This window comes from Pagrus major, chromosome 2 (genome assembly GCF_040436345.1).
Source record: "Pagrus major chromosome 2, Pma_NU_1.0".
Classification (NCBI taxonomy): Eukaryota; Metazoa; Chordata; class Actinopteri; order Spariformes; family Sparidae; genus Pagrus; species Pagrus major.
Window position 1 is genome coordinate 20,432,010 of NC_133216.1, and position 21,374 is coordinate 20,453,383.

At 39.4% G+C, this 21,374-nt stretch overlaps 1 protein-coding gene across 1 annotated transcript in view; it reads right to left on the reverse strand.

Annotated features, from left to right (window-relative positions):
• Nucleotides 1-3,588: 3,588 nt before the first annotated feature.
• rasa2 (RAS p21 protein activator 2) overlaps nt 3,589-21,374 on the reverse strand; it is a 30,119-nt gene continuing 12,333 nt past the window's right edge. The window contains exons 5-24 of the mRNA XM_073482606.1: nt 21,067-21,137; nt 18,251-18,334; nt 17,716-17,788; nt 17,508-17,587; nt 16,871-16,972; nt 13,948-14,101; nt 13,704-13,852; nt 13,025-13,139; nt 12,450-12,524; nt 12,137-12,260; nt 11,799-11,905; nt 11,603-11,686; nt 11,281-11,358; nt 11,120-11,193; nt 10,387-10,493; nt 9,005-9,087; nt 8,325-8,533; nt 7,420-7,523; nt 6,892-7,072; nt 3,589-6,778 (exon numbers count right to left, since the gene is read on the reverse strand). Of these exons, the coding sequence (XP_073338707.1) occupies nt 6,748-6,778; nt 6,892-7,072; nt 7,420-7,523; nt 8,325-8,533; nt 9,005-9,087; nt 10,387-10,493; nt 11,120-11,193; nt 11,281-11,358; nt 11,603-11,686; nt 11,799-11,905; nt 12,137-12,260; nt 12,450-12,524; nt 13,025-13,139; nt 13,704-13,852; nt 13,948-14,101; nt 16,871-16,972; nt 17,508-17,587; nt 17,716-17,788; nt 18,251-18,334; nt 21,067-21,137 (2,085 nt within the window). The 3' untranslated portion in view covers nt 3,589-6,747. The remainder of the gene's footprint in view (nt 6,779-6,891; nt 7,073-7,419; nt 7,524-8,324; nt 8,534-9,004; nt 9,088-10,386; nt 10,494-11,119; nt 11,194-11,280; nt 11,359-11,602; nt 11,687-11,798; nt 11,906-12,136; nt 12,261-12,449; nt 12,525-13,024; nt 13,140-13,703; nt 13,853-13,947; nt 14,102-16,870; nt 16,973-17,507; nt 17,588-17,715; nt 17,789-18,250; nt 18,335-21,066; nt 21,138-21,374) is intronic.

Here is a 21,374-nt window from a genome sequence, read left to right on the forward strand (position 1 = left end):
CTACAGGCTGTACATTTTCCACAGGCAGGTCAGGGAAACTAACCTGGGGAGAAACTTCATCCTGCTTGTCCATTTCTTTTACCCCAGCAACCAAAACTCCCAACTGAACCAACCCTTCTTTAATAACCCCAAAAAGGTGGTCCTTACGTCCCTGACTAGGGATTTTAATGTCATAATGTTCTGCCATTTTTACCAAGTTATCCTTAGTGAAGGCCACCAACCGATCTTCACTTGGACTATTCTCAAATTCCTCCACAGCAGACATCACACAAACCACTGTACCACACTGACTATTCCTAAACCTCAATAAGCTCCCCTGTCACTCAGAAACTGCCACTTTTTTTTTTTTTTTTTTTTTTTTGAACCCCCTTTAAACCAGCACAACAGCGACCATGTGGAACATCCTTTCCCCTAGCTGTCTACCTAACCAGCAACTGGCTAGCTGACTCAACCCTAGTCTTCATGCAATAGCGGCGGTGGGAGATTTAAACACAAAGCCCAATGACTCAGCCAGGCAACCAGCAAGCTGGTGACCTACCCAGACAATCATGGAGGTGTACCCTCAGCAAAATGCTCTGGCCACACTACTGCACAAAAAAAATAAACTAAAACAACAAACAACGAATCCAGGAATGGAAGTCGTTCTGATGCCTAACGGGAAAGTAGTTCCACAAACAAGGGTGGCTTAAGTTTTTAACCAGATCAGGGAGCAACACAAATTGAAAGAACACAGTTTCTCAGTGCAGGTAGCCTGAAAGCCTGGAAGCCTGGAACCTCACTCCACACTAATCTGAACCACTTGCACTATCAACCCTATGTGGTGGACTCTCTCCAGTACTATTGTTTTCAGCCTACAGCTACAAAAATGCACAGAATCCCAATAACAATCACTAGACTCTGTACTCACCATAACCCGTATGATTCTCATCCTCTAGCTGTATCGCTACCAAATACTATCAAATACTTAATAGAAAACTAAGGATCCAAGATCCCGGACGAGCCCCCATTTGTTACGAACCTGGCTCAAAGGTTCACAACAAAAGGAGATGAGTCCACACACCAATATAGTGCAACAAAACATTTATTTAACTAAACATAACACAACCTAAACTGTGCGAATGTTATTCATCAGTGGTGTAGAGCGGGTGTATGTGTGAGTGGCAAATAAATGAACAAACTCAAAACAAACTGAATTTCCCATGCTGTCAGAACAAAAGAGAGAGACTCTAAGATGGCCGCCCTTTATATATCATCCAGCTCCACCCTCTCAAGGTGTAACCAACCAGCTGACGGCCTGGAAGATACTTGGAGGCTACAGAGAGGTAAACATAAGGGAGGATTAGAGAGAGGCCGTCACAGTGACGTAAGCTGTTTTTCATTTCCCGCCCATCCCATCTTCACCAGCTTTGCCATTTCTCAACCTCTCTTTGTTTCCTTGTGTTCTTTTGCTCATCTCAAGCTTCATATAGCTTTTCGCTCCTGACTTTATAATTTATATCACTGTGTGCGCTTTATTAAACTCGATAACGTGGCTGTGTCGCGTTGTCCTCCGAGCTTGTTGCTTCCTGTAAACTGTGATGTATGAATGATGAAGTCAACGATCACAACTAGCATGCTAACATGCTAACAATACCAAAGCAAACATGCTGATCTTTGGCGAGCATCACTACTGGGACAAATGTGTTAAGTTAAGCAATATGTTGACTTTTAGTTATGATTTTGATCACATTTGCTAATATCATTTGGGGCGGAGGTGCGTGGGTTGCTTGTCATGGCGAAGCATTTTTTTTCCTATTTTGCTGTTATTGTGCACTGTTCAAATATTTTAAATTTAAATTTTAAATGTAATGCTCTGCCAATATTGCTCTTGAAACGTCCATGCCAATAAAGCTTTGAAGTGAACTGAAAAATAAAATGCTATAAGACGACGAGCGAGAGCGGTTTCTCTCCGTGCTGCCGTTGTTGTTGTAGATAGCAATTAGCTAGCAGTGCTATTAGCTGAAGCCAGTTTATTCAGAAGTGTAGAAACCAAGAAATATCAACGAAGCGAGGCCATTATCAAGTCGACACAATGCACTCAACAGTGTAAAAAAAAAAAAAAAAATGACAAAATTTGCGATTTCTCCTCCATTTTCCTTCCCCTCGCAGATCTCTCAAAATGAAAGGAATGTGGAAGTGTAGTTTATGAGTTGTTTCTGATTGAGCACGTCACTGAGAGCTTAGTGGTATCTGTGTGTTCATTATTCAGAGGTAACTGTAAGCTTATTTATGTGACTAAACCAAGCTAACGTGGGCAAACTGGCCCCAGTCTTTGTTTAAAGATTGATCTTCAGTCTGGATGAATCATTTCCCCCCCTAAAATATAATGCATGATATAACAGCTCATCAGTTTAATAATGAGTGGATCAGTACAAGTACTTTGGCCAGCTTGAACTTGCAAGATCACGGGGCAATATTTTCACAGCTGTCGATTGAATTTCAATCAAACCTCTTCAACGCTGCTAATGTTTCTATACATGAAGTATCACGTCTGTAGTGTCCAAATAGGTTCAGATAGGTCGGTGTGACTGTGCTGTTTATTCTGAGCTGTTTTAATGTCAGCAAAATCACTTCTGAGGTTTAGAAATCCCTCCAGGGAACATGATTTCTTTCATTTGAGCACAATTTAAGACTTTTGTGTTGCTCTTTAAATTGTATTCATTGTTTCCAAACCTCTTTCCTTCTGCCGATGCTTTGTTCGTCATGACAAATAGAAACAGTGACAGGGGATGAATGTGTTTTATGATACAATTAACATAAATCAGTTTTACTTCACAAAGATACTTTTGACATCCTACCACAGAAAATAACCAACTACTCAGTATAGTGCAGCACAGAAAACATTGTGTTCCCGCTCATAAGCCTCTCATGTGAAATATAAAAGTCAAATAGCATGAAAATCACTTCAGTACAATTTTTTGACAGCTTTAGTTACCAGTGAGGAAATGTAACTAAGTACATTTACTCAGGTATTGTAGGTAAGATTTTAAGGTACTTGAACTTTACTTGAGTATTTCCATTTTCTGCTGCTGTATGCTTCCACTCCTGGCAAATATCACAAACGTTTTACTCCACTACATTAACTTTAGTTACTAGTTACTTTACATGCTGCATTAGAGAAAAGGGTCCCAGATAAGGGCAGATAAAAACACTGATTCTAATACTCAGATAAATGCTGGATATTGAATTTGATAGTAGGGCGGGCTGATAATCGTTGACCTGTAGTGTACAGCATAAACATACATGCAAGTATATGAATAATTTACTTTTACTTGTACTTTTGATACTTAAGTACACTTAATTTTAGCTACTTTAGGCCTTTTCCTTTCTATTCGAATGAGTGCCTTTCACTTTTACCAAAGTAATAATAATAATAATAATTACATCTTTCTGCATTTTAATACTTTAAGTTCATTTTCCTGATTACACTTACATATTTTTATTTTCAATGCAGGACTCTTACTTGTAACAGGTTATTTTGCACGGCGTGCTATAAGACCTGAACACGTCCTCCACCGCTGAAGCACAGTGAGACTCAACAAATAGGAGAATTGTTCACAAAGTGTTTATTGTAAATTGTTTCAAATGGACACAGAAAAGACCATGTATGGAAAATAAAACGTTTCATGTGTATACAAAAAGAACAGACATTGTACTCGAGCAGTATGGAGACATTCAGAAGAAGTGAGTTACCCTCGGCTGTCTTTGACTGTGCACCGGACATGAAGAAACTCTTAACTCTCAGAACAACAACATCTTTTGATTGTTTACTGTACTCATGCTCCCTCTCTTTTACAGAACAGATGGAAGCTGATCGGCAGAACAAAAGGATTGTTTTGCAATTTCATGCCCCCGTTTGAAAAGTAATTCATACATTGTTTTTGATGCTTTGACAGTAAACTCGGGCTGACAGACCCTAAAATCAATTGCTGTACTTGCATAAAACACGGACTTTTCCCTCATTTCTGGAATTGATATGAAGTTCTCAGAAACACACATCAGATGTGCGAATTATTCATGTGATAGTTCAAAGCAAATACGATCACGTCCCTTTCAGTTTGGTAAAAGTAGGATATAAAATTGGCCACGGTCCGTCATGTCAAAGTCAAGAGGACGATTGGCCTCGTGCACTTCCAACGGCTAACAGGCCACTGCATGAATTTCCATCCACATTCTGACAAAGACCGTTTTCCCTTAAGGACAATGTGTCGACATGGAAAATATCCCTTCTTAAAAAGCAGATAAAAAGCATAATTCAGTGACCAAGTGAGTGGAAATAAAAACCAACAACATGTTCACCTTCATATGAAAATAAGCACACGACAGCTAGTTCACTGGCCCTTATTAAAAACTAGCAACGGAGTCGACATGCAAGCTTCAACAGCACATGAAACAGTTACTTTATGCCGTCATTAGTTAAGATTCAGATCCACATATCTCTGTTGAAATTTGGTCCTTTTTCACAAACATAGGCAAATTTCTTAAAGTCAACAGTTGTGTTTTGGCTCCCTTTAGGCAGTTCATTACCTTACAGCCTGCATGTGAACATGTAGAACATTACACACAATATTCACTTCAGTAACACTGCGTCAAGCTATCGATAAGTGGACATTTTGGCAGCAGCTACAACCACACACAGTCGGGGACGAAACCAAAAGAAGCGCTGCAGACAAGGAACAAGGTACCGTACCAGTATAGCAACACATTAAATCAGTGTTTTAAAAAAAAAAAAAGATACAAAAAATTTCCTAGAAAAATATATTGTTAAATACACAAGACATGCATGTTAGAAATATATGACGGACCAAAGAGAGAAAGAAAAATACACAGTCAACCCTGTATTATCAGCATTACATGTTCAACTTTTGTTGTTAAATTAAATTCAAGTTTCTTTTGCATCTTCTCAACACTTCATTGTTCAAATGGGCAAAAAAGAGACAAAATCAGGATTGAATCAAAGTCTGATTGTTCAATTTTCTCCAGCGCAAAAAAATGATTTGCTGATTGACCGGTGAGTTGACAGAAAAATCATCTGTAAGAACTTTGACAAATTTGCTGGTTAGAGACGAGACATCTGAGGATTGTGTTGCTTCCATCTCTCTCATCTAAGAAACTGAATATTTAAATTTCAGTTTGACCAACAGGAAAAATCTTCCATCTTCATGTTGGGCTCTGACAACTTGTGATAAACATTTATCATCAAGTTTGACAACTTATAGACTGTTTTCCAAAACTGTTTTGTCCCTACTTCTGTAAGATATGCTGATGATTTGATGTGAGGATAAAAAAAGGATTAGGATTGTTAAGATATGAGTCCTGAACCTTGTTTTACTACACAGACTCTTCTCGACTGTTCTGGCAGTGGAGTGCTGTGACTGACAGCTGTCAACTTTTAAACTTTAAGCCACAGGGTGTCACGTTTCAAACTTATTCTCTAAAACCTTTTAAGTACAACAGCTGGAGCTGCGGAGTGCTGCTGGTGTGGGAAAGTTAAAAAGTAAAGAAAAGACATAATGTGTTTGTCTGGACTAATTTAGCAATGACGGGGGGTAATTTGTCATTCTGATCGATTCTTCTCCGTTTCTCACGTAAGCCACTATAGATATGTTGAGATGCTCTCGACAGGACAGCACAGATCTGATGTACACCGTACCGATACGATTCACAATCAAACACAAACACAAAAACAACTCTATAACCACAATCATGTGCTATCAGGATTCAAAACCGAAAGCATGCAGTCTGCATGTAGCAAAGTAGAGGCAAACACATGAACAGAAACCAAATATATATATAATTTGTCTCCATTTTTAAAACATCTGTATTCAAAATACATTAATTTTTTTTCAAGTCAAACCTATGAAATTGTCTTTGGTCAAGAAAAATATCTTAAAATCTACAGGCTAAAAATGTTATTGTACAGGAATGAAACATAAACGTACTCGAGATCATGTAACTGATCAAAATGGGGAACGCTGATACCAAAGTATCTAATCATTTCCATTTGGAGTGCTCCAAATATTTAAAGTGCTTCTGTATTATTCCCTCAGCATTTAATGTGAAAGAAACATCCATTGAAGTAAGGCAGATCGGTTTCATCTACTCAGCTGTCCTCTGAAAATATATATACACGTTTGTTCAGACGAGGAAGGACACTAAAAGAGTAGAGAAAGATAAACGGGGCACAAGTAGAGGTCGATCCTCTAGAAAGATGATGATTATCAAATCAACTCTAAAGACAGGTGTCAGAGCAAAACCTTAAAAGATCGGGAGAGCATCATCACAGCTGTTGATATAAAACCGGGTGAATAAAAAAAATTAGCAGCCTATTCACACACCATCTAATGATGCCTTTTCCACACAGAGGACATAAATTAAGACAAGGAGAAGAGTGTCTTTATGGGGGGGGGGGGGGGGGGGAGATTAGGCAACGTACTGCCAAAGAAAACAACACCTCAGGGTTCGTTTTGTTTCGAGGACCGAGGAGAGATCCTGGAGGAGCTCACGAGCTCGTTCTGGTTCTTGTTCTAAGGCTGTCACTGCTGTAGTGGACTCATGATGTCTGGAGGTCAGGGTGTATCGTTCATCTTTCTCCTGGACACACAGAGGGCGCTCTCGCTGAGAAAACTCCCGGGGCTCCTTTGCGCTCGCTGTGGTGTACCGACCCCTGCTGGTATGGCTGTTTCAGGCCACACCTCCCTGCCCTGGTTAAGAGGTTTTCCCTACGATGGGGTTGTCCCTGAAACAGCAAGGACAACAAAGATGGGTTGCCTAGTTGATTACTCTGTGAAACCTCTAACAGGAGCAGTTAAAGTATGTATGCAACATGTAGTGACGCCAGTCCAGACTTACAGGCTCCCATACTGCGCCGTGGTGTCACTCCTGATGTTGTGCTGCCTCTGAAGTTCCTCCATTATGTTTCGAAGCTGTTTCAGTGTCTGAAAGGTCTCTTTGGGTTCCTGAATGGTGAACTTGGAGTAGTCCTCCTGCTCCCGCTGAGGGCCCTGGTACACCGCCATACTGGCGCAAGCATCTACAGAGAGGACAGACATCATTATACTGCACAAAACAAGTCCCCATCTACATACTTCAGTTGTTTAGGAGAATTCTACACGCCGCTTTGCTGTGAAGCTCCAGAAACGTTTAGTGGACTACGAAACTTCACCCGACTTTCCACTGGCGTGTGAGAATATAATGCCTGAATTTTTTTTTTTGGGTGACCTTATCCTTTGAAAGAGAAAGTCTGAACTTTGGCTATTATTGCTCATCCATCATGCTGGAGTAGAGCCAAAACAATCACGTCTGTACATGATACTGCACATTAATCAACATCAGAAGTCACGAGCTTTCACAATGTAATGCTCCAACAATCCCACTGACCCTCCATGTTCTGGAGCTTGGTATCGTTTGACGAGAGGAGGGAGAAAATTCTCTCCGTTTCCCGGTCACAGTCTATGTCCAGCTGCAGGTTGGCCAGCACGGTGCTGAAACAGGAGAGAACAAAAATGTAAGGAGATCTCGTCCAGGTGTGAACAGCAGAGAGAATAGAAGCATGTAATATTTTTTATTTCAAATCCAGCTGAGGCCGGGATGTACTTTCTGTAAGCTGCATGTACGACTGCAATTCCCCTAAACGTTGTGACACTGTGTAAATCATAAATAAAAGTGAAAACAGCACAAAGAGTTATTGTAATTTAGCCTCCTGCTGCAAAACAGTGTACTATTTGAAGGAATGTTGGAAAGAAGACAAGCAAAGGTGGAAAAATAGATTGAAAGAAAACCCCAGAAAGGCCAAATGTCGTTCTCTACGGTAATGAACGACTGCTCAGAATTTCCTGATTATTTCCAGCTTCCTGCACGTAATTATCAAATAAAGTTCTATTTCAGCTCCTATAAAGCTTCCTGGATAAAAGAGTTATATATCTTAAAGAGGGGTTCCTTCAACGCTATGTTAAGCATGTTGCTCCATACGTGAGAAACTGATCAGTTGATGGGACCAGACGTTTTGTAGCTGCTCTAAAACAACCCACATAAACAATCCAGCTGAAGAAGTTTGGTGTTTTTGTCATTTTAGAGAATCTCTTTCTACACAACATTCCTGTTTTTATGACTCACAGCTACATGGTTGGTGAAATTTACCACAAATGGCAGAGGTTCAAAACAGCAGTGAGCAATTTTATCAAGCGTTTAATGCGATCTGCAACACATGTCCCATGAAACAACACTTCATAGATGAAACATTTTCGGTCCTGGTGTTGGTGGTGGTGATGAGGGCAAAGACTCACGTTGTGCAGGGCTTACAGCCGGGCTCGTTGTTACTCTGGCGTTTGCAGCACTGCCAGGCTCCACTGGTGTAGTTCGACGGATGGAAGGTAGTAAGACGTCCCTCGTTGCAGCGACTGACCTGACCCAAGACCTCCAACCACTCGCTGGCCTCCACACAGTTTCCTGCTTGCACGTACAGAGGCTTCTCAGAGTGGACCACCTGAAACATCTGGCACAAGAGACAAACCGCTCATCATTTCAGGTCATTTTTGCAGGTTCATGTAAAAGATTTTAAAAAAGGGTTTCACTATAAAAAATGATTTCAGTTTCTTTATCAATATGTTTTTAGCACATTTTATCAATACTGTGATAATACTGATAACCTTGATCATCATGTTTCACATCAAAACTCGACAATTTCCAAGACATTTTGTTAAAATGTGTCACTCTCTACATTTCTTTATGTTGAAAAATGCTTCAGGCTGCAAGTGTTCGAGGTTTTCCAGGTACTGGCATTTACACTCATTTACCGGGGTGTCAACAAATGCTCATGAGGTTAACATGAGGTAATACAATATTTCATCAATTGTATGTTTCAACATACAATTTCAACATGAACTGGCTCTGGGGCTAAAGTCGTCATTACAAAGGGGCCATACTTTAGAAGTGATGACTGGGCGTCTGAGGGGAATTGGCTTACATTTTTGCGGTTAAAGGCACTTTCATCCAGTTTCTCCACCGCCTGGATATTTTTGACATTGATGATGCAGAGGGCCTCTTTCCCTGAAAAGCAAAAGTTATTCTGTTTAACATTTGTACAGAATAATACACAGTTACACTCAGAAGTAGTAATAAGCGACTGTATGTAATAGGCTGTTTGCTTGTGTGCTCCTTTGTAATAGCAGAAAATATGAGGAGGTGATTGAATGAATGCACTGTAGGTCTTCTGCTTCTTTGGATTTAATTTCTTAAAGTCAGTCTCCCATTCTTAAGTAATAATTAATAATAAATGATCATATTCTACAACCCCCCTATTACTACTTATCTATAGGAAGTAAGAAAGACGTTGCACATGAATTACGTTCTTTATATGCTTTGCTCAGTATGGGTCTTGTAAGGTGCCACAAGAATAAACAATGCAGTGCACATCCAGACACCGTCTGGACCAACAAAATATGATAATACGTCTGCACACTGTAGCTCCCTGAAGTGACATTTATTGGTACATCCACCGTGGAGCACTTACATTGTATTTACTATGAGGGAGCTACAGCGTGCAGGCTTTTTTCTCCAGGTTTTTTGTAGTGCCACAAGAATAGTCAATCTCCCTTAATAACACTTCATAACATGGTATTTTGTAATGTAACAAAACACAAATCTGTAAGTGTTAATAGTGTCCAAATAACTAAATAACTAAATTAAATGAAGTCTTTCTTACTTAAAATATGTTCCACATTTTAAGTGTGGTCTTGTTTATCACTTCTTAATCCAAACAGGTTCTACGTGTTTCAGCTGTTTAATGCTGCTGGACCTCCGATTTCTTTGTGAAGGACCAGATAATGTTAAATTAGAAATGGAGACGGCTAACATGAACTAAAGACCGGCTGCGAGCACAACACAGAAGCTCCACAGAGTTAGAGAATAAGTCATATTTATGAAGTGTTATTGAGGGAGAATGACTAGTCTAATCTAATCACCTAATAAGGCCCATACTGAGCAAAGCATATTGAGATCGTAATTCACGTACCACAACTTCCTCATTGGTAAGCAGTAATTAGGGGGCAAAACCTTCTTTACCTTTTCCTTGAACCCCCTGAGAACATGAAGTGTTTACTTTATATACTTCAATACTTCTGTATTTTTTTAAACAATCATGTACAACATAACATTGTTAATATTAATACATTCCCTGCCACCACCACTATGTGAGACTAGAAAAGTCTTTACTTTGGTGCCATCTGGTGGTTAAGAATGGTACTGTGATAGAAAAAAAGCATGCGGCCATCTCCTGTTAGTTTTCTGCTACAAGTTCTAGGTGAGATATATTTGGTTTGAGTACGACATGATAGAAACTGGTCTCACCTTTATGTTTGTGGTAGGAGAGCTCCCTGTTGGTCACTCTGAGCCATCTCTTCTTGAAGTTTCTCTTGCCGAGGCGTTTTCTCCCCTGGGCACGTTTCTGTACCTCCCTATGAAAGGACACACGCAGGATTAAGGTTCAAGTGAAACAGAACCAACACCTTTTAATTATTTTGAGCAATTTTCTTTTTCTTTTTAAAATCACACAGCTCTGATTTGAGAAAAAACACTGTAATAAATCTGAATTTCGAGCAAATAATTTATTCCAATTTCATGGATGTTTTGTGCAAAATTTTACTTTTTTTTAAATTTTTTTTATTTTAATAGAGAAGGAGCTCTCCTCTTCCACGGACCAAGCAGTCCTCAGTTGGTGTTTTGTTGTCTTTTGAGGATGGAGGTCTGTTTTCGTGGCTTTGTTGGTTAGTTTAGTTTATGTAGTCTTTTCTCAGTTTAGGGAGGGAAGTTCTGGGTCCGACAGCCACTGCGTGGCCAGGCCTACAGACTCCCATAGTTTTGGTATCGTTTGTAAATAAACATTTACTCTCTTTTGCAAACTTGTTCTCAGGGATGGCATCCATTATAATATGTTGTGGGTCACAAGGTAGAGCCAACTGTTTGTTTTACCGTTCATAAAGAAATGAATATTTTTTCCCCTAGGAGAAGACTTACATTTAGAAAATTTTGCTGCCAAGAGTTCTCCCTACTGATCCTCCCCAGCCCCATGATGAACACTCACCCCTCCTTGAGTACCACTGCGTCCTCCAGTCCACTGGACTCCTTGCTGACATTAGAGGAGATCTCATCAAGAAACTGGAGAACAGAATTGACGATGTCAGCGCTTAACCCTTTAGAGTGATAAATGAATACATTAACATTATGTGTATTAGAAAAAAATACCTTTTTTACTTTTTCGATACACTTGTCTTCTTGGAATGATTTGAAGAAGTCATACATGTAGGTTTCTTTGAAACTAGACTGTAAAAGAGAAAAAGACAAATCAACACGTGGCAGATGTGAAAATACTGCATTTGATAACGTTCGATGTCAGTTACACAGCACATACAGTAGACTAGATTTAAAAGTTTTCCTCTAAACAGAGAATCTTATTCTTGATGGTTTCTCACAAGTGCCTTTATCAATAAGTCATGACTCTACATTAGGAATAATGTTTTGCTTTAACTGGCTAAACACAGTTTATCATCTTGACTGTTAATCTTACCAGTTTTTTTGACAAACTACCCCAGCTGCCCAGAGTCTGGATTGTTTTTGAAATCAGTGTGAGTGTGCGGGAAATCTCAGGATCCTTGAATTAAAGAAAACACATAATGACAACAATGTACTGTTATTCAGATACAAATACGCTCTCCAGTATATTTATGAAACATTGAATCATGGTGCCAGGGACATGCACTTACAGGATGGTGGGAACGGAGTTGGAAGGTGTGTGGAGAAAGAACGGCGACAGCGAAGAACCGCAGGAACACAAAGCTACTGACGGCTGAGTACTGAACATGTGGGTCACCTGCAGAGAGAAACGACATGCTAATAAAGGATTCTGGCTTTCCAAAGCAATCATCAAAAACCAAATAAATACTGCAGCACATGGTGAAATTAAAACATCAGAAAAATAGAGAAAATGTGGAGAACTTAAATCAGTTAATTACTTAGTGAAGTGATGACTGATAAACACTGATCTTCCCATCCTATATGCACTATATGTCTGGATGGGCTTTGTTCTTGTTCTGGCATTTACCTGGGAATCGTTTGCAGGCCAAGTGTCTCAGTGACCTGAAGACATCACACATCAGTGGGGGACAGCTGGAACTGGACTGGGTGATGGAGGAAAAGACTTTCTGGACATAACCCTGCAGGTTCTCCTGCAGAGGTAACACAAACATTACTTTAGATACCTTTAATAAAGAGAGGAAACAAATATCTTGATGGTAAAAGCCACTGACATCAACAATGATACAGTGGAGGTTTGTTTTATGACATGTATTCATGTATACATTTACTGTAGCAGCAAAGGATATATCAGCCTGATCAAACTAGTTTGGTGTATTTACCTTGTTGACCTCCACATTGTCTCCTTCCTTTAATTTAATGGGGTCTATCTCACATGTTTTGGTGGATTCACAGATCTATAAAAAGGTTAAAAAGGACAAAAACAAGAACAAACATAATTCAATACTGAGATAATAGAGAGAGATGTTGCATGTTTTGTGAACTTAGAATGAAAACAACAGGATGAGTGATGAGTTAGAGTACAGCAAACATTCAAAATGTCAAAAAAACTCAAAGCAATATTACGTCTCAAATAAAAGACGACCAATAACACAATTTGGCACATTTTGAAGGTCAGACCAGAATCAATAAGTCACAAATGGACAACTGAGCAAAGAATTACAACATTAATTCTCATGAATGTGATCCATGTAGAGAATCTTACTGAAAAAGTGATCCAGTGCAGTCAGTGCAGCGCTCTGTGAGAACTCTCAACCTACAAATTAAGTCTGCACATCTGCTTATTTGTCACTGTTCAAGTCGAGTTTTCCATACTGACCTCAGTGACTCATGGCACTCTCTGCCATATACACTGTGTGTGTGTGTGTGTGTGTGTGGGTGTTCTTGTTACTCATACCTCATCTATTACAGGCTTCAGGGTAACCGCCAGGTAATTCTTTCCCACAATCTTCATCATGTCATCAATGCAGCGTGTTGCCAGTGAGTTGCCACGAAATATAGTGTTAGCCTCCCTGTGTGAACACAGAAATGTTCCAGCAACATTAGGACGACTTTTGACCACATTTGGTGACAAAAGATCATCACACACTTCTTTTTTTAAAATATATTTTCTGGGCATTTGACAGTCCAGCCCAGTTATTAAAAGGAAAATACAGATCAATGTTTTTATGTCCTTATTTCTGTAGTTATGGCCATCATTCCTTCTTCAATTTCAGCATCTGGGTATGACATTTTATGCACCACACTAGTTTTACAATCAGGAGGATGCAGTGATGCTCTTGAATGGCTTTACACGTTTATTAGAGTGAAATAAAGTTAACATGAACATTACTCAGACTCCACCTTTAAGTTTCTATTGTATTTCAGAGTTGCTTCCTGTTTCAAATTTAGCTTTGGTTACATTATCACAGCCAGAAGGAAGGATGGCAGAAACACCCAAGTTGTCAGATAAAAAAAGGAACTTAACTTAAACTCTTTATGGATAGGAGAAGTAAAAGTGTAGGTCATGACATTTATCTGTATAACTGTGTATTCATATCTACCTCTACTCCAGGTATGCATGTGTGAGTACTCACTGAGTGTTGTCCAGCTCCAGCGCCGCCACAGCAGAGACAAAAGGCACAAAGCGATTGTGGTGGAGCAGCAGTCGAACCGTCGGCAGCACAGCCTCGTATCGCTCTCGGCAGATGTCCCCCAAGATGTGCGCTGCTGACGCCGAGATGGGCTGAAGGAGGCAGACAGAGAGAGAAATTTACATTTATGTACGTGCTTTTAAAGGTTTTCCCCTCCGTCTTACAGTAACTTGAACCATTTTCCTACCTTCACATCTGGGGATTTGAGCAGCAGGTTGCAGAGTGGTGTGTAGCAGGCAGATGGCAGCACCGTGTCTTCTATGTAGGTCAGCTTCAGACGCAAGGATCCCAAATCGTCTGACTTGGACTTGCTGCCGTTTCCCTTGGGCTGGAGAAGATACCTGTGAAGACCACAAGAAGACATGTTACTGAGTTGTGTGGAAAAACAAATACTCTTCAAGCTCATAAGAAATGTAACCTGATATTAAAACAGTATCAATATCAATCAAATAAATCTAAGCTTCTACAGCTTTAAGAAAATGGAGGCTGATGGAGGGTTGATCCTGTGCCCTGCAACCACCTGCTCAACACATCAGAAACCAACTGTAACAAATATTACAGGCAAAAAAAGAGCGCTAAAAGGAAAAAAAAGGAGAGAATGTAGGATTTTATCTGCCAAAACTTAACTGGACTGGAGGAAAACATCATTATCAGTCAGTATTTTGTTAAATGAAAACCCTTAATGTGCTTTAAACCTGTGCCTTGTCTAAATATTGGATGGTTTCTACATGAAAATACCATTCTGCATCAAAAAACAACAGCTGAACACACTTTTTGGACATTAGTGCCTGGATACAGTACTTTGAAGCTAAAAACACAGCAAAGATACATAAGCAGCTTTTAGAGGCAATGAATATGAGAAATACTGCCGTAAAGATAAAGAACGAGTAATATATATATAAAAAATGACTTTATGTGAACACTGAGGCTTATGTATCATCGTTTTCTAACCGGGACAATGCCGCCTTTAGAAATATATCAGCGTTAAAAAGCTTATGCAGATCAAACAATGTCTTTGACATTAGCTTCTTATTTTCCCAGCTGTTTCAATAATTCTGTTGGACTGGATAACTTCCACTTAAAATCAAAGGTTTTATAGTGAACTTTGTTGAAGACAGCATTGCTCATATTTCTGCAGCATGCATGTCTCTCTAAAGCCAACAGGTGGAGCAAAACACAAAATGTTTAAATGCAGACTTGAACTGCAGTGCTTCAAAAGCTGCAGCTACATACTGTAGGCTCGTCCATAAGCTGCATGATCTGTACCCATGGTACACAGGCAGAGAGACGCTTCCCTGAACAAGTCAACAGATCACCTGTGCTGATTTCACCAAGCTGAACGGTTTTCATGTGTGCAACATGGACGATTTCCAGCATAAACACAGGACATGAGGTACTGCCACCATGCAAAAAGCCACCCACGCACTCAACTCACAGCCCTCATGTACTCACAGATTGCTATCTGGCATAATCCCACATCACCTACACTGACGCAAAGCTAGGAGACACCCACACAATGGAAAAAACTGCTGAACACTGAGAAATCTAGGAAGATTTTAAAAAAAAAACACCTTTTAACGGAAAGGAAAACGAGTTCAGTGTGTCCTGGTGGATAAGCAGGACAGAGTTCCTAAACAGAAAGACTCCAAAGAATGGAGATTCACTTCCAAAGTTTAAAGAAGTGATCTGTTAAGAGGAAGATGACCGGGCCATGAGTCAGAGTCAGAGTGAATAATGTTGACAGACTGGCTGGTTTGTTTATTACAAAGAACGTTATACATTATTAAGAAACAAACTCATCAGATTTAGTCAGGGATAGATAGAGGAAAGTCCTAAACTAACTTCATCATTGTGCCTTTTGTTTCCACAGCACAATCAGCTCTACCAAAAATACAGTTTTTTATAAAACCCAGAAAGTCAAATCTGTGGTGGTAAACAAATATGAGCCGGGAAAGGTGTTTGCATTCTGTACAGGTCTGTCAGTCTTCGATCTTCCCTGGAAATCTACATGAAAGTCTCGGCCTTTGGAATTCATATTCAAACCAGAAGTAGGCGTGATCCACCCCAGAAGCTGTTGTCTAGACTTACAATGAAATTGTTTTCTACTGTCAATTATTCTCTAAATGTTAACATGCTGCAAGTTTAGATAGTCACAGAACATGATTTGTATTTTGTTAAGAAAAAATTCTAAATAAAAGTCAAAGCTTGTTGTATCAGATGGAAATCAGGATCTGGAGTTATAAGGAACAGTTTTGTTCTACACAATGCAGAAATATGTTAATTGTACCTAAAAAGCACATTATCTCTTCATACTCTGATAATGGCGTTGCATTTTTTACAATTATAGTACACAGTAAATGTTAGGAATTATAGTGCATTCATGTAGTGAAGGAATACAATCAGTTCTTAACTTGGAAAATTCATGTGACCGCCCCCTCGAGTTGAAAAAACAACAAGGTAACCCGTGGAAACTTTTGTTACAGACCTCCTTTGACGTTGGCGAATGGAAGTTAATGTTTGGCTAATGGTTAGAAACTGAAGTAAAAAAATACCCCCAATACAAAATCAATCCATACAGCTTGTCTGGCATAATCTAAGTCTCTGAAAGCCCTGAGATCCCAAATTGATTTGAAAATATGTTTTTTACACACCTGACGCGCAGTCAAGCGTGTTCCCCCACTTCAGACAGGTTGCACACTAACACTTTTAGCTTAGCGGCTTCAGTGATGATTTCAACTTTAAATTGGGATCTCAGGGCATACAGAGAATTGGATCATGCCGGATGAGATGTGCAGAGTCATTTTATGCTTTATTTCTGTTTTTTGTATATTGTAAAACAAGTCCCCATCTACTTTAGTTGTTTAGCTAAATGTTGCCGTTTTGCTGTGAAGCTCCAGAAATGTTTTGTGGACTACGAAACTTCGGCCATCTTTCTATCAGCATGGGGGTGAGTAGCTAATGACTGATTTTCATTTTTGGGTGAACTTATCTTTTAAAAAGATCATGAACAGATCAAGTCTGAAGAATGACTTGCCAACACAGGAAATGGGACCATTCAAAGGGCATGTGAATGTAGGGTGGAAAGACCTCCTCTTCCGTCTAGTGCTTACCAGGCTTTGTGGATGTGGTCATCTCGCAGGATCTTGACAGGGACCCGCGTCTCCCCCAGAAAGACATCCTGAGCCAGATTCTCATTGTTCCACAAATCAACTCTGCAAAGGTAGAAAATGGAAACTGAGGAAGGTATTTGATCTATGAAAATATATCATCAAACTACACATGCATCAAGTAAGATATCATTTTGTTACTCTGTGTGTGTTCAGCACAAACACATAATCACCCCGTTCAAATATGGCAAAAAGGGACACAATAAATGTCACTACTGAGTGGTGCTTACCTGCTTGGTGCTTAAAAGCCAATTGACAAGACCCGTGCAATGAAACCACCTCAAATCCAAACCTCAAAACCATGCATGAGTGTTTACCTTTGAATCTGTCTAGTCTTACCCAGTGAGCTATGAGTCCACTGTGACGGACGCCTCACATATCCTTAACCAGAAACCCAAGGCTCTCTATCAGTAGTCAGAACACACCAGATCTAGATTCACTTTTTTGTCCTGAAGTTGTTAAGAAATCATTTTTCTTCCGTCAAGACCATAGAGGGGAAACGAGAGAGAGAGAGAGAGAGGGAGAGAGAAAGAGAGACTGAAAGTGAAACAAACATGAAAGAAAAAAAACGTCGACTTACTTAATCTCAAGTTTTTCAATGTCCTCCTCCTCTACTTGGAAATGAGACTTTTTAGCAGAGTAGCTGCTGGACCTTGTGACCTGAGGGTGAACATGTTGAGGCTTATTCATAGGCTTACTTATACACGTAGAGTCTTCAAGGAATCTCACAGTAATGTAATCGAATGATCTTATTAAACCTATGATGTGGCAAGACAGCAAAAATTTACCTCAAAGAAGAAGGTCTCTTCGAAATGAGGGTTGCTGGTTTTCTTCTTTACCTTTGTTTTCCTTTGGTCAGACCTGAGGAGACGTTACAGAAATTCACATTTTAAAACTTTCCCTGCTGTGATGTTTACTGACTAAACATTTCTCCAAGTACGCAAGCAGTTTTATTTTTGCTCATCTAGCTTTTTGTCTTTCAAACTTTTAATTTGAAAATACTGCATTATATATTTAAGGAAATTGGCAGAAGTCTGCATGTTTGAAGTATTTGCTCCTTTTTAAACTTGACTTTTATAGTTAACAACATATAAATGAAAAGAATATCACTGTTTGTTATAAGGAAATCCTAACTCCCTTCGGTATATGTGTGACAGAACTTTAAATGGAGCCCCGATTATTAATATTATTTATGTAAGTAAGTCAAGTTTAAAGGCTCACTCAACTCTTCTATACTTGCAGCATGTAAAAAATTATCATCTTATGTTCTTGTTGTCAGGAAATCCCAGCTTCCTCTGGTAAATGTGTGGCATTTAGACTTACCTGGCAGGTCCAACTAGTGACACGGTGGCATAGGGGTCACAGTTCTGCCCACTGATCAAAGGCAGTCCCTGGCACTCTATTATCCTGGAGGAGGTCATAATGACATAGGACACTGTTAATAAAATACTGTGAACAAGGACAAGAGTTTAGAAAGCATATCCTCAGTAACGTGTTAATTTACATTATTACCATCAAAGTAGTAGTCTGAAATATTTGTTTTATTTACATAGTTAAGTTGTGAGAAAAAAACATGAATTAAAAAAGAGCAGGGATTAAATCATTTCTATTTTCTTAAGCCATATTCATTTTAAAAATAAACACAGATCATTGGTTAGATGTTTTTAATTAATTATTTTAAAATTCCACACACTTAAAAAGAGGACACTATTTTACGACAAATATTAGAAAATAAGGAGTTCAATATTTTTTATTTTTGGGAAAAATGGGGGAAAGAAACACCAGACGTAATAGACATTTATGACGTTTAAAAACAGAAATATAATCTGAAAAACAAGTTTTGTGATGACTTGGTAAAATAGAGCTAACATTATACAGTAAAATGTGTCTATTTCTAATTACTGGGTCGTGCCCTCTTCATGCAGCGTTATTTTTATGTATCAGTGTTGTATTTTGTTGTAAAAAAACGGCCACATTAAAAGGAGAAGGCTGACATATTGCTATGAAGTTTGTTTTTCATCCAGTTTATCCGTTCTGAGACGTGCTTAATCTGGTATTAATTGTCAAGATCACCATTTTAAAAAACAACTCTGTTGCCAGGTCCTAAGTTCTCACAGACACCATCATTAAATTGTCTGCAGTAGAAAGCAGCACTATGCAGTGACAATCTGCTGCAGCAGTCTTCATTTAGAAGCAGTGCTTTGCCCTCATGTTTGGCTCGTGTCACACAGGGACCACTGCTTTTTTCACTAGTGTTTCAGGTGACAACAAACAGACATTGTAGGCACCCTAAACAGGATGTGGCTGCTAAGCACGAGTCACCAGAGAATAAGAATGAATTCAGTCCAACGCTAAATGAAGCCAGAGGGAGAAACCGAGCAGAGCCAGTGTCAGGATGTTTGTGCATAATCTTCCAGGGTGTCATGACATTATTCCCTATAGTCTCCTTTGCATCTTGTTCTTAACTCGACCTCATCTCGCTCTGCTCGGACATCTCTGGTGACTAATCATACTGCAACAGGCTGACTAAAAGTGTGAAAATGATAAGCTTAACCCCTTTTGGTTTTAACTTCGTCTGGTCAGTAGAGAAAAAACAAAAAGGCGCCTGCAGCGTTCACTGTGTACGCATATATGGTGATAGCTGACAGCGAGCAGGTGACAGCTTAGGCAAACAATCCAAGTTACACAGTGAATGACGGCAGCAGAAAACCACAGCGGTTGCAGTGTGAGAAGCACAGGCTTCCTGCTCAGATGCCATCACTTCCACCTCATAACCCTGTTCTGCAAATATGAATGGGGGATGCAAAACAACATAAACAGCGTGAGGTCTGAAACACACACTCGTATACGTGTGTGCGCTTTACATGTTTAACCTCAACCTTCATTGAGCGCTTTTCTTTTGAGCAGACCCTCCTCCTCTGTCGTTGTTTGGTAAAAGTTTTAGCTTGTGACAACTTTATTTTATTTAGTTTTGTACAAAATATTTTTATGGAACAAACTAAGTTAGATTGCACATTAAAATAATACTTTGCAATAAATAGATAGATATATAAATAAATCCCTTCACATGCAGATAACTCCAAAACCAAAAAAGTAGCGGATCATGTGGAATAAAATAAGCCTTTATTTTCTCACGATTCAAAAACATCATGAGGTCTTAGGTGGGGCTGGTAATTTCCAGTTTAATAAAATTATTCTGGTTGCCAATAATGATACATATACTATAATATTGTTTGATTTAAAGTTCTGCGATTATGGTTAATCACCGTCTTATCACAGTAGGTAGACACATCAGGGCACATCCAGGACATGTGAGTAAAGTCAGCCTGGAGGAACATGACATCCATCACAAGTCTTGTCAAAATGAGGATATATTTTACAGGGTTTGGCTTTTAAATAGTGAATATAATGGAGGACATTAAATTGAATCAAGCCATGTCTGGCACAAGAGGTACTTCCGTTTATTATTTTCTCAGCAGCATCCCAAGTTTTCTCTGGGAAAGATTACCAAATTTTTATTCCCAAGTCTACTCTGGTCCTAATCAAGGCTAAAGCGTTAAAAAAACAACAATACAGGATGTCTGACAATGAGGGGGAGAGGGGTGTCCAGAGAAGATATGAGCCCTGAATTTAGAGGAGATTTTAGATTCTGGGACTGAGCAAATATTGAAATCTGTTTTAATGAGGAAGGTAGAATGTTTTTGCCAGATTGTTGAAATTTGCAAATGTACAACCAATGTATAGGTCCTTATGATGAGTAAAGCTTGACTGTCGCCAAAGAGAGAAGTCAAAATCTCGCCAGGTTACTGCACATTATTGGGCTCAAGTTTGAAAGCTCAGTTGCTCTGACGATCTCCGGAGGTTTAGCAAACACATAATTTCCATCAACATCTTGGACAATTTTCCTTCTCTCCCACACATTTCTGCAGAGCACTATTCTGAGCTGTGAAGTTTTTACCAGAAGCCTCTGTGGCCGTGAATCTTGCAAAGTTAATCAGTGGAAGCACTCATTTGGTTTAATCTGCAGTTTTTAAAATGCTACCTTGATTTCAAATTCCCTGCTAACATTCCCATTTCATTAGACAACCAACTGGATCATACCTCACTTGATTGGCAACAAGGGAAACCTTGGTACTCACCGGACAGCTAATTGTTGGCCTACTGCCTCTGTGATCACTTCACTCAATCGCATCTCCAAGTGAACCTTACCCTGTTGAACATAAGGAGAGGAGATCGCCCAGTGAGAAGTTAGAAATGACTCAAATCATGAGATCTCAGTCTTACACCGGGCCACAAGTAAAAAGTTTCAAGCGGAATCCCAAATTATGTGTAGGTTGTAAAAGAACATTGAAAATGTGGGCTGCAGTATGTCAAATGCAATTCCTTCAACCCTGATATTCTCATCATTTTACTACATACATGTAAAAACGCATTTCATTGAATTTTC